The sequence below is a fragment of the Bombus terrestris genome, chromosome 8, assembly GCF_910591885.1.
Source record: "Bombus terrestris chromosome 8, iyBomTerr1.2, whole genome shotgun sequence".
NCBI classification, from domain to species: Eukaryota; Metazoa; Arthropoda; class Insecta; order Hymenoptera; family Apidae; genus Bombus; species Bombus terrestris.
Genome location: NC_063276.1, coordinates 9,337,970 through 9,353,827, shown reverse-complemented (window position 1 = coordinate 9,353,827; position 15,858 = coordinate 9,337,970). Strand labels below are relative to the sequence as shown.

The window sequence follows — 15,858 nt, the reverse complement described above, 5'->3', positions numbered from 1 at the left end:
TAAATATTATTAAATATAATGCAATAAAATTTCATATATATATATAAACAATTTTATAATAAAAATATACAAGAATGCATTTAAGTAAATGTTTAAGGTATTTAATTTAATAAAGTAGAATTAGACTGAAATGCAACACGTAGCTAGTTTCTGTCTCGCTAATATTTCAAAAGCTTTCCCAATGCTCTTCACGTTATAATCCAACTGTTCTGCAAGCGGAATAGCGAAAGCGCTTCGCAACCTTACCACTCCCTTATACCTATGTATGTACCCCGGTAATCTGTATATTCGCTCACCATTGCTGGCGAGTGATCATGTTAACTAATAATGATCACTGTTTTCCTCGATGATGTATTGAAATTATCCGTAATAATTTATTGTGTTTTGGCAATTTGGAATGCCTCCTCATACTATTTTTCCCTTTGAAGCGCTTCCGCCTATTTTATTTATAGGGTACTTTAAACGCAAATTACATTATATTTAATTTATTTACTAGAAAGATATTCTTCGACTCTTCTAAAATTATTGTAGGTCTATGAAGTATAAAAATATCGTTCACAGAAAAGAACACAAATTCTGATAAAGAGAGTATTTTTCTTAACTTAAATCTTTCGTTTCAAGCAAATATTCCATCGGGGATGAAAAACGTAATCTTTAGAGATACGTGATCTGAATTTATATGTTCGTAAATATCCCTCGTGTAGACAAGGTGATTTAGAACGCTGTCAAGTGTCTGATAAGTTGGAACATCCAAGTTAACCATTTGTATGCCATTTTTTGACAGGAACAATTTAATAAAATCTGTTTAATATAACAGTCTTCTAACAAGAACAATCTCATAAAATGTCTTTAACATATGACTAATGTTCATTTCGCTTTCAAATACGCGTCCTACAAACCTATATGATCCAAGCCTAAGTTAAGCCTTTCACATTATAAATTGTTCTCATTTAACACGAAAATTAATACCACACAATATCTATATTTTCGTTGTATTATGCAGAAATACATGTAGAAATAAAAAATATCTGTAATTGTCTCAGAAATAAAAAAAATAACTGTAAAAGTTACTTCTAGAATTTTCTAATTTAAAGCAACATCCTCATACGGTACGTAGTAGGTGTAGATATTATGGAAATAATGGAAATGTCTCACAAATTATTTCTACAATTTCAACATGCATTGATTCATTGTCGGTTTTTCTCACATAAAATAATTCTCGACCATTTCTACGAAACTTCATGCTCCCAATCGACAACCTCTTGTCATAGATTCTACGGTCCCTGTCCGTACAATAGTTGACAGACGAATTTCTTCGAATGGTAGTCTTGTAACTGTCTAACAAACTGCCATTTCTCAAAATGTAGCAGGTGGTCGTGTCATGTGGAGGGGAAAAGCAGCATATAACCGGAACACAGAGGTCGCAAAAGCAATCGCGCTCTTTCACATGGAACGATCTTCCTGCAAGACGAAACATTCCATTCCACGGGTAATTTCGCATCTTTCAAGAATTTATTCGCGAAATTGGCATCCGAAATACGGAAAAAGAAATTCTACCCATCGGATGAATCGCGAACGGAAATTTTCCGCTATTTCTCTATCGCCACGCGCGCCAACATTCTTCTTTCCATCCCACCCCGGGAGTGGCTTTTCTATGTGAAACAGAGATCCCGGAAGTGCTCGTTTTATGAATGTCGTGCAAAGTGAATTCGCTCAGCTATTGATGATGGAATAAGCAGATTCCGGAAAGCTTCCCAATGGCGAATGTTTCCCACCGTTACTCTCCCGATTTTTCCCTAATATCCACGAATTGATTTTGCCTTGATCGATTTAAACGGGATTAATTGATGCAATTTGTAGATTTTCGTTGATATTGATGATTATTAATGAGTTTGGTAATTCTAATACTATGAAGAATTTTTGTATAACTTTTCCGTAAATTCTAGGCATAATATAATTATAAAAATATAATACTATATTATGGTTTATATAGTTATGTATATACATACACAATATACTAGTTTCAAGAATGAATTATCTTCTACATCATTCTACTCTTACAGCGAGGAACTTCATTAAAATAATCGAAAAATTTAATCTTGAATATTTCTATTAAATTTGCGCGTTCAATTCTCATACGCTTTAAATGATAAAAATATACTCTTATACATCGTCGTATTCCTATTATTATTATTATCCAATTCCTATTTATTATCCTTATCCCGAACATAAATCGAGGGACTTTAAATTTGATGTAAATCATCTTCTCGAAGTTATAAAACCTTCCAATTTATCTGTATTTAACGTATAACTCTGTGTATATCATTTTTTAATCGATCTTTCCTATAATGCTTCGTCGATACCTTATCACTGATACGACAAACTATAAACTTGCCGAGCGGGACCCTCGAAGTTGACAATATAGGTCAGATAGGAGCGCCAACGTCTCCTCTATCCTTCACAATGCATTTCCTATCGCGACTGCATTCTCTTCCATGCTTTTTCCTCTCGACAAAACTCGCTTCCAGAGAATTATCGCAGAAACGACGAAAAATCGGTGAAACTCTCGCATAAATAATGTGCACCCGTTCCCTTTACGTAAGAAACAACTCGTTAACCAGCTTAAAGAAGCTATATTCTGGGTTGCGAAACAGATAGAAAGAAAAGGTTTTAAAAAACTACGAAGCATTTTCAGCTCTTTTTAAGCTCTTAGCTATTAACGGTATATTTTTTCATTTTTAAAATTATAAAAAAATAGCATCTATTTTAACATTTTCAATAACACGAACTTTCAAAAATTCAGCATTCAAATCTAGATAAATTCAAACCTAATCCAAACCTTTTTCGATAGTATACATATAACAACAGCCCTTGTTCAACATCCAAATTAATATCATAAATCGTATAATATTCAAACCTCATTTTATTATACAAGATGTGAATGAATACAAAAGTTGAACATTTTCGGTCTTTTCTTATTATTCTTTTTTTCTAGGCATTTTGAAATTTATTATATTTTTTGCTTAAAAATTATTTAATCTTTTCTGTCCAAACTGTTTTGTTTGAATATTTGTTAGCATCAGATCAGTCACATTGTATAGTCTTTCCCGAGTGTCTGATAATTAAGGGACTTGAAATGAAAATATCTTATTTCTACTTGTTATAAGCTTCAGAAGCAAAGATTACATCGACTTACATAGCAATCTTATATTCATTATAACTATGATACTAATCTACTTATGTGAACCGAGGGTCTTCAAAATTTATGTAACAATCTAATATTATCATTATTATTACATTACTACTATTAGGTCAGTGAATATGAACTGTCATTTGCTCAAATAAAACTTTAATTACGTGTACTTCCTTAAGAACATTAATTAGTAGAGTTTCCATATAGCGCAATGTATGTAAGTACTTTTTCAATGACTAACTAGCTTCATTACTCCAGATTTATATTATGGATTCAGAGATTCATTTACAATTTCTTGTAAAATAATTTATGCATTAAAAAATTATCTAATTATCTTCCCTTATGTCTCCAATAAGTATCGTGGAACTTTTATTCAAATTTAAGATCACATAAGAAAATCATACGATTCCGGTTGTTCTCATGATAGTCAATAATAAGATTGTGATATTTCTATTTGATATTTATTCGTGTCAACATTAGCCATACGTAATTCATAGTTCCTTCTTCAATTTAGTTAATAATCATCGGTATGATTATTGTATAATGATTCTGCAAGTTTAAGCTTCAGTGAAACGACATTTCATATGCACCAACTTAACGTATGTACTTATAATACAATATTTGTATAAGAGTATCAAACAAAGAGAAACAAAGAAAGCTATAAACTATGACAAATTCTTACAAATTTATTTTTCATGGTTATCATTCACTAAAATTCCAGGCTCGCTAAAACCACGCCCTGTTTCAAACACGGTAACAAAAATCAAGTTCTAGAAAAATATACAAAGCAACCATTCATCGAACAATCTTAGTTTTTAATGAAGCGCTTCGAGCACCAATCATCGTGAACAAAAACCACGTGTGCTCGCTCTCGTCTCGAAAATCGAGGAAATGAAACAGTGGCGGATAAAAACAAAATAAAAAGCGCAGTCGTCGAGACAATGCTCGAGAAGGAACTCGACAACGAACCGCGATCTATTCATGCAATTAAAGCTCATTCGCGTCGCGAGAGCTCCTTGTTTCCATGTCTTTTGGAGCGAGGTCACGGCTGGCGAAATGTGTACGTTGATCGTGTTATTGCGTAGATGCGCCCTTCTAATAAAGACAACTCCCATCCCATCGCGTACACCAGCTCATCTTTATCTCTGTCTTCCGCCTCCACGGCGTTTAACGCCCGCGAGCTCACTGGAAGTACGATTTCTCCGCGTTCCTTCGCTCCGCCGAAAATCGATATAGCAATTAGCCTCTTCGCGACCTACGCCTTCGCGCGATAGCGCCCAGCGCTGATTGGAATGACTGAAAATGGGATTGTTGATAAAATTTGAGAAAGGATATGAAATAAGGTATTAAAGTTCTCGCGCGAAGCTTCGTTTTGAGATGATGTTAATTGTTAGAAATAAAAAAAGCTATTTATTAACAAAACTGAATAACTTAAACACTGATTACTTTCGTGATAATGAGATTAAATTATAGGTAAAATATGAGAGAAAAATCTGTGAAACTTGTTTCTAAGATGACATTTTTATGCAGAATAAGAAACTACTATTAATTAAGAAAATTGAATGATATAAGTACTGGAAACTCCGATAGCAATGAGATTGGATCGTGGAGGATATTACAAGTTCTTATCAAAAACTAATTTTTAAGATAAAGGGATGAGATAAGAAGTTATTTGTTCGAAAAATTGAATAACTTATGTAATTATGTTTATTCAATAACGAAATTAAATCGATCGTTCCATTAGTTATTTATTTTCTTTCTTTAATGTTATAAGTTATTAACGAACTTCAAATTAAGTACACTACTTTAAATTGAAAGTGATGAAGTTACAAAGAAAGATTTATTTAATAATTAAATCGCAGATGTTTATACATTTATCGGATATTTAAAGATGCAAAAATACATAGGGTGCAGATGATATTCAAAAATATATAAAATAAACAATGCATAAACATCTGTAGTCTATTAATAATTAAGTAACTGATCTTTAATAGTATATACATATTTCTAGAGCATTCATGATTCAATAATGAGCACAAAAGAATGGAGAGTGAAAGAATAGAGTTTATCCGAAATTTAATCAACGTTGTACCCAAATGCATCTAAGACACGACAGAAAATTAATTTTGTATGTCACCCGATGTGTAGGAAATACTAGTTACATTTCAATCATCTGTTCAGTCGCACACCCAGTATATGAGAATGTTAGGGAAAAACTAAAGGGATATTACTAGCATACTGTAGGAAATAACTTCCGAATTCTAAATTACCTAGGACTAAAGTACCTAGAATTTAAATATCTGCGATTTTACGAACACATCTATTCATTTTTAAAATTGTTATGTATTAATTAATGTTTTAGAAAATTTACAGATAAAATAAATGTCATATTGTAAAAAAAATAACATTATTATACTACTAATCTTTGGGAAAATATAACTATACCCATACATAACTATACATAATAAAGTAATCTTATTAAATAATATTACAATACTTTTTAGAATGTTCTTATTCAACATACTTGCAATAGCTATAAGGAAAGAATAATTAAAGATAATATAACTTCTATTCTTGGTCCTACGATAACACTAAATATTAGGGAAGCTAAAATCAATTTTTTACGGTAGTTTCCTCTCTATGATGTACTTTTATGGTATTAATGGGAATTTTGGCTTGATAAGGGCACATTCCTGATGCAACAAAAGTTGATGACAAGAACTGTCAAAATATTAGACTATTGACTTAAAGGTGTTCATAATTTTTACATAATGAACTTTTAGTAATCACAAAGTCACGTGAGTATAGTCTTTTGTTTCCCACTACAGTAGTACCAGTTATACTGGTTTTTGAGTATTATAATGTTGTGTGCGATTTTATCTAATAAACAAATAATAAAAAAATATATTAAGATAAATTTAGTTTACATTTTCACAATAAAAATTTATCTCTGAATGCTACTATTATATTATAGTTATTACCTATTTTATTTGCTTTGTCTGACTTTCAACTTTTAAATAAAATGTCTAGGATTTCATCAAAGGAGTATTTTACCCCGACATTTATAATGTCATCTGTGCAGCGGGCTTTTACTCAAAAATTGAGTAAACAGCATGCAGCTGACGTTAGACGTCAGATTGCTACCTCTACCTCATATTCACGTGATCTGTCAAAGAGTGGCAGCTCATTCTCAGGCTTTTCTTCCACGGTACATCCTGAATTGCAATTTGTCTACATAAGTTGTAATTCGTACATCAATGTAATTAATAAAAATATTTTAAAGATGTCACTATGTGAGGTATTAGAGCCACTAGACTATGAAGAATTTTTGGCTCAACATCAGTCAGTTCTTGACCGTGATCCTCTTAAATCAATATTAGATTTTCCACCTGGTGATGTTGAATTAAAAGTTGTAAAAAGAAAAATCAGAACAGAGGAACCAATTGTGCCTCATGAATCTATGTAAGATTTTTTATATCTTACAACCAACAAAATCATTATTTTTGTATTCATATTAATTTTATTGAAATTTTTAGGGACATAGTATCTCCTTATGTCAGAAGATGTATTGAAAGTTTCACTTCAGATTGGATAATAGTACACAGAAAATATAAACGTCGAGTTTCTCCCATAGCAAGAGATAGACTTCTTCAGGATACTCCAAGACAAGATTTTGAGGTGCTTGAATAAAAATAAAATATGCATGGCATATAATTGAAGAACACATTTAAATCAAATATAAAATAGGTGGATCAAGAAGATACAAATGGTTCAGGATCACCAAATGAAGAGGAAGATTTATCTAATTGTGGAGATACACCAAGAGGATCGTGGGCAAGTTTAGATTTAAGACATTCGCAACATGATCCTCTTCTTCCCAGCTTATTGGACAGAGTTTGTCCAGAAACCATTGATCAAATGAACGAGCAAAAACGATCAGAAGATCGTCAAGTGAGTACTGTATGCACAAGCAAGATTAGATTTTAGTAATTCTGATCTACTGATATTAATTTTAGGAAGCATTATTTCCACTTTATGCACCTCCAGCTTCTCCAGATGATGAATGGCAGGAAATTGGCATAGCACCAGAACCTACAGAACCTTTTTCACATAAAATTCTTGTGAAATGTCTCCAACTGAAATTGGAATTGGAGGTTGAACCAATATTCGCGAGTTTAGCTTTATACGATGCCAAAGAAAAGAAGAAGGTATTTGAAAATAAAAAATCTTGAAAGATATTTACATATAATTTATGTTTTCCTAATTTCTTTGGAATCTATAGGTATCTGAGAACTTTTATGTAGACATGAATTCGGAAGGCTTAAAAAGGATGCTTGGTAGTCATATTGCATACAGTGATGCCAGTACTTTAGCAAGAAGCTGTGTTATGAGTATTAGCAAGCCTAGTCCAGATTTATTTTTAGTCGTTAGACTTGAAAAGGTATTGCAAGGTGATATCTCTGAATGTGCTGAACCATATTTACGTGAAGATAAAAACAAAGAAAAAGTAATACATCCAATACAATTCATAAATCATTAAATTATAAATGTACTGAATAAGGCAATAAGAAAAATTTAATCCAAAATAGGTACGGGCAGCTGCTGCAGCTGCATGTGAGCGTTTAGGTCGATATAGAATGCCACTTGCATGGACTGCCATTCACATTTCTGGTGTGATAGGAGGAGGTGGAGATACAGATAGCACAGGAAGTGCTGGATCTTTAGACAGAAAATCGGGTGGACTGGAACAGTGGCGTAAAAAAGTGGAACCGCCCGCCAGAAGAGGATCTTTAGAAAGAAGAAGTTCAGATAAAAGACGTAGTTGGTCGCCAGACGATTTTGCTAATTGTCTTGATACATTTAGGTGAATATTTTTATAATTTAACTTATTTTATTTACATCTAATGTTTTTTTATATTTTTAAATAAATTATATTTTTATATTTTTAAATTTCTAATATTATTAATTTCTAAATTATATGTTTAATTTTTTAGGCCTATCACATTGACTGTTTCAAGTTTCTTTAAACAAGAAAGTGAACGACTGAGAGACGAAGATTTATACAAACTTTTAGTCGAACTACGGAGACCTGGTTCTAATTTAAAGAGATTAAAATGTTTACCAGGTATACTAAAATTGGATCTTAGTCCTAGACCAGAAGAATTGCCTAGATGCTTGGATCCTGATCTCAGAAGGTTAGTGCCATATCCTGATGAAAAAAGTCGGCCAGTCAAAGAAATACTTGAATTTCCAAGCGAAGTTATTTCGCCAGATTTGACGTATCGAAATCTCCTATACATTTATCCAAAGGTAAATTATCATTTAGCCCTTTTATACTTAATTACTGCTTACCACGAATAAACAAAATATACTTTTTATTACAGGAAGCAAACTTCAGTTCAAGGACTGGTTCTGCACGAAACATCGCCGTAAGAATTCAACTTATGGGTGGTGAACAGGAGGCTGATGCACTAACAGCTATTTTTGGAAGATCATCGTGTCCCGAAATGACTCACGAATGCTTCACTTCCGTTTCTTATCACAATAAGAATCCAAACTTTTACGACGAAGTGAAAATTCGACTTCCTGCTGATTTGAGTGCAAAACATCATTTGCTATTTACGTTTTATCATATTAGTTGCCAGAAGAAGGCGGAACAACCGAATGTTGAGACTGCTGTAGCATATACGGTAAATAACATGAAGTCAAATTCTAATCAGAATATATTATTTCATGTAAATTACACTGAAAAATGTTCTTAATATTCCTTTTGTTTAGTGGTTGCCACTTTTGAGAGATGGACATCTACAATCAGGGGAATTCAGTCTACCCGCGATGCTGGATCCACCACCAGCAAATTATTCATACATTGCACCTGATGTTCTTCTACCAGGTACAAGATGGGTGGATGCTCATAGAGGTGTTTTTACTGTGATTTTGGAACCAGTTTCTAGCGTTCATCCTCAGGATAAATACATTGATAGGTAATATTCCAAAAACTTAAGCTTTTAATTAGATATTTCAATGAAAATATTTCAATAAAATTAATAACCTTATGATTATTAATGGATTAATAATACTATTAATATTTTAACGGCAACACAAAAATTATAGATTTCTATCACTGTGTGGTTTCTTGGAAACTGGCCAAGTACCTCCACGTATTGGTGAAGCAGGAATGGAATCGGAATTAAAATCAGCCCTATTGGAATTGGCAAGAGCATCACATTCTGCTTTGGTACGATCGCTACCTCAATTGCTAGATCAATTAATATCCCTATTAGTGCGACCTCCAACATTACCATCTCAACCACTGAATGTGGCAGCAACCGTATTCGAGGCTATAGGTTTGCTAGTACGAAATATTACCAATCTACCTGATGGTCAATTAGATGCTCACGGAAGACACGCGCTTCTAGCAACCTATATTGCTTATCAATGCTCTTTACCAAGGATGACACATGCTCCTGGTATTGTTCGAGCTCAAAGCAACCCTGACCTGCCTCTAGAAGATTTAGAAATGGAGGTACACTCCAGAGGATTGGATCGAACAGCCTCTATGCGTCAAGAATCGCCTTCTATAAATAGCCAACCTACCAGAAGGCTTCTACACGAAGAACTAGCGTTACATTGGGTTGTATCGACAGGACAGGCACGAGAATTGGCTGTTACATATTCATGGTTCTTCTTGGAATTGATCGTTCGCTCTATGGTTGTGACATTAGCAGAAATGGGAATGTTGGAGGCTCCCCGAAAGTCGAGATTCTCTCCCCAGTTCTGTGATGACGTGGCAACACTTACTGCAACATTAACTTCAGAGGTGACTTCACGATGTGGAAAGGAGAACAGGGTACCCAATAATCTAATATCGAGTCTAGGCAATTTTCTTTCTGATCTACTATCAGTGATGGATAGAGGATTCGTTTTGTCCCTAACTCGTGCTGCCTGTTGCTCTCTGTCAGATGCATCTATGCACATTCCCGATTCAGCTGCACTTTATGCGTTGAAATTGGACCTCGTACGGACAATATGCTCTCACGAGCATTACGTGGCACTGAATTTGCCGTTTGGAACTGGATATACGTCGGGATCGGCGCCAGCTTCTCCCAGTCCATCAACTGGAAGTTCTGGCAGTCTGATATCTACCTTAGTACCTGGAGATCGAGCTAGATTTTCTGAGCTCAGTCAGGAGTTCCGACAGCAACACTTTTTAGTAGGAATTGTTTTATCAGATTTGTCAAATACTCTAGAAATACCAAATCCTATGCTTCAAAACAAAGCTATTGGGACCATTCGACATCTTATGGCGTGCCATGACGTTGATTCACGATATTCTGATCCTGCTGCGAAAGCTAGAGTCGCTGCTCTCTATCTGCCACTTTTGAACATTATAATGGATGCTCTACCACAACTCTATCATTGGGATTCAAAGGACAAGAGCGTTTATCCTGACGAATCTGGTTCTATTACACAATCTGTGGCTTTAGCCATAGCTGGTGGAGTTTCTGCAGACACTGCAGGGACTCAATGTAGAGTTTCCTTGAGTTCAGAGGCTACAAGACATCTCTTGATGTGTGTCTTGTGGGTACTTAAGGGGTTGGAACAGTCTGCTTTAGCACAGTGGTGTTCAGAACTAAGTTCTAGACGTATACTGTGTCTTCTTCAAGTTCTCAATATTGCCACTGCAGCTTTTGAATATAAAGGGAAAAAGGCGCTGAAGAGACTGCCTCCACAGGCGGCAGCTACGAGTGATATTCGATCTAGATTGGAGGATGTGATTCTTGGCCAAGGAAGCGCCAGAAGCGAGATGATGTTGAGAAGAAAAGAGAGAATGAGTGGAGACAAACTTAGGTGGCGTAAAGATCAGATGCCTTATAGGTAGGTAAACTTCTGTATTTACACTACAGATATTTATGCAAATTTCTTTCTTTCTCAATATAATTAAAGTGAAGATTTCAAATCTGAACAATCTTTTTTCGTTTAAGATCCTGCGAACAGTCAGAAGGCAGAGCTGTGGAGCAAGATGCTCATATAGAAGGTGCATTAGCAGCAGAAGCTTCTCTAGTAGTTTTGGATACTTTAGAAACAGTTGTCCAAGCTGATGGAGGAGGAGGTATATATATGTACTTATACAACATTTTTTATAGGTTTTACACTTTTATATTTACAAATTTTTTGTGCTTTCTAGGTGCGGTTGTAGGAGCTGTATTAAAAGTGCTTTTGAGAGCATTAGCAAGAAATCAGAGTACATCTGTGTTACAACATATGTTTAATACTCAGAGAGCTTTGGTATTTAAGTATCATAGTGCTCTGTTTGATGAGGAAAGCGAAAGATGCGGTGATCTGTGTTTGACACTACTCACTAGATGCAGCTCACCTCTAAGTGCTGTTCGAAGTCATGCTGCTGCCAGTCTTTATTTATTAATGAGGCAAAATTTCGAAATTGGAAACGTAAATATCTTAGTAATATACTTCAATAGATCTATAACGATTTATTTTATAAATATATTAATTAATTTAATTTGTGTTTAGAATTTTGCCAGAGTTAAAATGCAAGTAACCACATCTTTGTCTGCCCTTGTTGGAAGAGGAAGAGCTCCTAGTGAAGGAGCACTTAGGAGAGCATTAAAAACAGTGTTAGTATATGCTGAAAGGGACACAGAATTAGCAGACACAAGCTTTCCAGAACAAGTGAAGGATCTTTTGTTCAATCTACATATGATTCTGTCTGATACTGTTAAAATGAAGGAATTCCAGGAGGATCCAGAAATGCTTTTAGATCTCATGTATAGGTAATTGTGTTAAAAACAGAAACTTCTGATAAAGTATGATATATGTAGCATATTGAATTAAAACCGACGATTTTACAGAATTGCAAAGGGATATCAAGGTTCACCAGATCTTAGACTCACATGGTTGGCAAATATGGCTCAACAGCATATGGAAAGAAAGAATCACACAGAGGCAGCTATGTGTTTAGTGCACAGTGCTGCTTTAGTAGCAGAATATTTACACCTCTTGGAACCAGGAGGTGGCGGACGACCAGTAGGAGCTGTTGCTTTAGCTCCTATCACACCAAATGCTTTAGAAGAGAGTGCAGTAGGAGATGATGTACTGGCAAGAAGAGAGGAAGGTTTATGTTTAGGACCAGACTTTTCAGAAAGTGGTTTAGCTGGTTTGCTGGAACATGCTGCCAGCTCTTTTCATACAGCTGGAATGTATGAAGCTATTCCTGACGTATACAAGGTGCTGCTTCCAATAGCAGAAGCCGCACATGATTACAAAAAATTAGCTAACATTCATGGGTATGATATTCTTCAGATTTTGAAAAACTTAATATGAAAACGAATCTATGTCTTGATTTATGATCCTCTAATCACAGGAAACTTCATGAAGCATATACACGAGTAGAACAATTAGCGGGAAAACGAGTATTTGGAACATATTTCAGAGTAGGATTTTATGGTGGGCGTTTTGGTGATCTTGCTGGTGAAGAATTCGTTTATAAAGAACCGACTTTGACGAAATTACCAGAGATATTCTCGAGACTCGAGAATTTCTATGCTGAACGATTTGGCGCGGAAAATATCGTGATAATAAAAGATTCGAACCCTGTAGACTCCAGCAAGTTAGAACTAGATAAAGCCTATGTTCAGATCACATATGTAGAACCATATTTCGAGCCACATGAGCTCAGGCATAGACCAACTATTTTTCATAGGAATTTTAATATTAGTAAGTACTGTTCTGAAGAACCTTAAATAACTTCAACAAAATTAATTTTCCATTTATATTAATGTTTTTAATCATGTTTAGAGCGATTTGTATATGCAACGCCATTTACTCCTGGTGGTAAAGCTCATGGAGAATTAAGAGAACAGTGCAAACGTAAAACTATACTAACAGTAGCTACACACTTTCCTTATCTAAAGACAAGGATTCGCGTGGTTGCTAGGAAGCAAATAGTTTTAAGTCCAATTGAAGTTGCAATTGAAGATATACAAAAGAAAACTGCAGAGGTATGTATATATGTTCTTCTGTTATAAGATAAATTTTTCTTTTATAGATTAACTCTGTTTTGTGTAAATCTGTTGAATCAGGTTGCAGCAGCTACAGCTCAAGAACCACCTGATGCAAAGATGCTGCAGATGGTTCTTCAAGGTTGCATTGGAACAACAGTTAATCAAGGTCCTGCAGAAGTTGCTGTTGTGTTTCTTTCTGGATTAAGGGAACAGAATGCACAGCCCACTCGACTGCAGCATAAATTACGCCTATGTTTCAAGGATTTCTCAAAGAAATGTCTGGATGCTTTGAAAAGAAACAAAAATTTAATTGGGCCAGATCAACGAGACTATCAACGAGAATTGGAAAGAAATTACCAAAGATTAACAGAAAGACTTTCTCCTCTTATCGCATGGAGGTATGAGAAATTTAGTTGAAATAAATAATAGTTTAGCCTAATATCTTTTATAATATGTCTATCTTCTTCTTCTTCTTGATAATACAGTGGACCTTCATTAACAAATCAACAAAGTGTACCATCAACATCACCTCGTTGGTAAAATGACTGAATACTGCTAATCAACAGTTACCAAAGATCACTGATGCAAGTATTTAGTGTTCATAAAATATCAGCAGCATGTGCTCTTATATAGACATATATATTATATTTATATCCATTCATTTTTATAAGGATAAAGCATTTTGATCTGCTGGTATCAGAGTGTCTGCCTTAGACAGTTTAAAAATATAAGACTAGATCAAAATATAAGATTAAATCGTTATTATTAATTCAGAACGATTACTAAGTAGAGAAGGGCAACTTATTTGAGACAACAGACTTTTTGATAATAATAAAATGAAAGCATTATTTCTTATAGAAATAACATTTTTTCAGACAGATGATACAGACACATGGGAATTGATATTTTGCTTTTCATAGTCTTTTTATACACTGCTTTTGACTAAACATTACGTAGTGACAATTAACGTAGGTAAACAAGAATGTCAATACTAAAGGTATAACAATAATTTTTTATCTAACCGTCTTTTCAATAATTGTATTTTGTAATTATATTTAACATGAATTTATTTGCTGTGTTTATGTTTTGCATTCTAATGCATAACATACTGCCTAGAATATAGAAATTAAATGTCTATTTATGTATTTAGCTACTAATGAAGCTGTGATCTTTCGATTAAACATGGAATTATTAGAACTGCAGAAGCTTGTAACAATAGATATTTTATCCAAAAGACTTGTTTTTTTTATAACTGACAAATAAATTTATTTATAACGTACAATTTATGTTCTTGCAAGAAAGTTTCTTTGGTTTATGATTAATATTTTATATATGATTATCTTTTAGTTCTTTTATGATGATAGTTTTATGAGATCTGATTATTGTATAGAATAACAAGTCTATTATTAGAAGTTTCTTCAAAGTTTCTAGAACATCATTAATGATTGTCTCAATGTAAAGAATGTTTGAAGAATGCTAAATCTCAATAAAATTGACAAATATGCTTTTTACAGTACTAGACACATTTTTAACAAATCTATTAGATTTTTCAAAACTATAAGCTTCTAGTCGAAGACGCGAATAATCTTGTCATTTAGAGTAATGCATAACTCTCTAAATTAACTAATGTTTGATGATAATTTATATGAATATACTTATATTCATTAATATTGGTAGCATGATTTTGCAAGTAAATTAAAAAATAAGATTGACACAAATGAAAAAATTCATATGTATCATTTCGATAAAAATTATTTTACGCAATTAAGAGACTATTATAGAAAAGCTTGTGAAAACTTCTTCAAACATTATAAAATTATACCTTAAAAATCCGTTATTTGCAATGGCAACACACATTATATTTATACCGAGTAATTTAGCGAAACTGCCGTGGATGTAAACTTTTGTATGTCACAGAATATCCAAAATATATATCCATTTTATACTTCGCTATTTCTGAACTTTTTCTACTTTGTTTTACGAATAACAAGCGTAATAAAGAATGCAACTCACCGAGAAACTCCCGCTATCACGATTCCAAAGCGCGGTAAAATAAGATAGCGTTGTTGATTCTTTCCGTTTATACAGAAAAGTTAGTGAACGACATAGAGAGAAAAAAAAATATAAAAGCAGAAAACTATCCATTAACATCATCGAGGAATCTTTCAATTAGTAAGAAACAAACAATAATTATACTGCATATGTATATGTTTCTCCTACACCATATACATATATACATGGTAAAAATTCAAATTTAAAAAAATGCGGGAAATCATCAGTAGTTTTAAAATAGTACAAATAATCCTATACAAACTGGAATGTCTATTGGATTACTTTTTTCCCATTCCATTGTTCGTTTAACGAAACTTGTTACTTACTAGCGATCCCATAAAAAGAGAAAAAAGAACAAATAAATAAATAGAAAAAAGAAAAGCTGGTATTGGAAACGAGAATCGTGTGTTAATTATCGGAACGGTTACAGTTTACACGTGCAACTGTTTTTCTTTCATTAAAGGTAACCATTCGTTATCAAAGATTGACATTCTTTGGTCCGGATACATTTGAAGCGAATCGTTGCTCTAAATTAAACGTCCGAATCCGATTTTCAGCTTAATCCCTTTGTCCAGAACGAAAGGTTTGAGC

At 33.7% G+C, this 15,858-nt stretch overlaps 1 protein-coding gene across 1 annotated transcript; it reads left to right on the top strand.

The window, feature by feature from the left end:
* The first annotated feature begins 5,814 nt into the window (after positions 1-5,814).
* LOC100645525 (dedicator of cytokinesis protein 7) lies at positions 5,815-15,168 on the top strand. The gene is made up of 20 exons (XM_003397336.4): positions 5,815-5,991; positions 6,224-6,401; positions 6,477-6,655; positions 6,730-6,871; positions 6,941-7,144; positions 7,210-7,401; positions 7,476-7,700; positions 7,783-8,057; positions 8,188-8,503; positions 8,578-8,883; positions 8,972-9,177; positions 9,308-11,071; positions 11,179-11,306; positions 11,382-11,644; positions 11,726-11,985; positions 12,064-12,498; positions 12,576-12,928; positions 13,010-13,212; positions 13,294-13,613; positions 13,701-15,168. Exons 2-20 carry the CDS (start codon positions 6,261-6,263, stop codon positions 13,753-13,755), a joined length of 5,967 nt encoding a protein of 1,988 aa, XP_003397384.1. The 5' UTR covers positions 5,815-5,991; positions 6,224-6,260; the 3' UTR covers positions 13,756-15,168.
* Positions 15,169-15,858: the final 690 nt, after the last annotated feature.

What these genes read in the sequence shown, in the direction of transcription:
- LOC100645525 (XM_003397336.4), top strand. Translation starts at nt 6,261, where the DNA reads ATGTCATCTGTGCAGCGGGCTTTTACTCAAAAATTGAGTAAACAGCAT. An exon ending in ATTGTGCCTCATGAATCTAT is followed by an intron (nt 6,656 to 6,729) that starts GTAAGATTTTTT and finishes TGAAATTTTTAG; the next exon opens with GGACATAGTATCTCCTTATG. An exon ending in ATGCCAAAGAAAAGAAGAAG is followed by an intron (nt 7,402 to 7,475) that starts GTATTTGAAAAT and finishes TGGAATCTATAG; the next exon opens with GTATCTGAGAACTTTTATGT.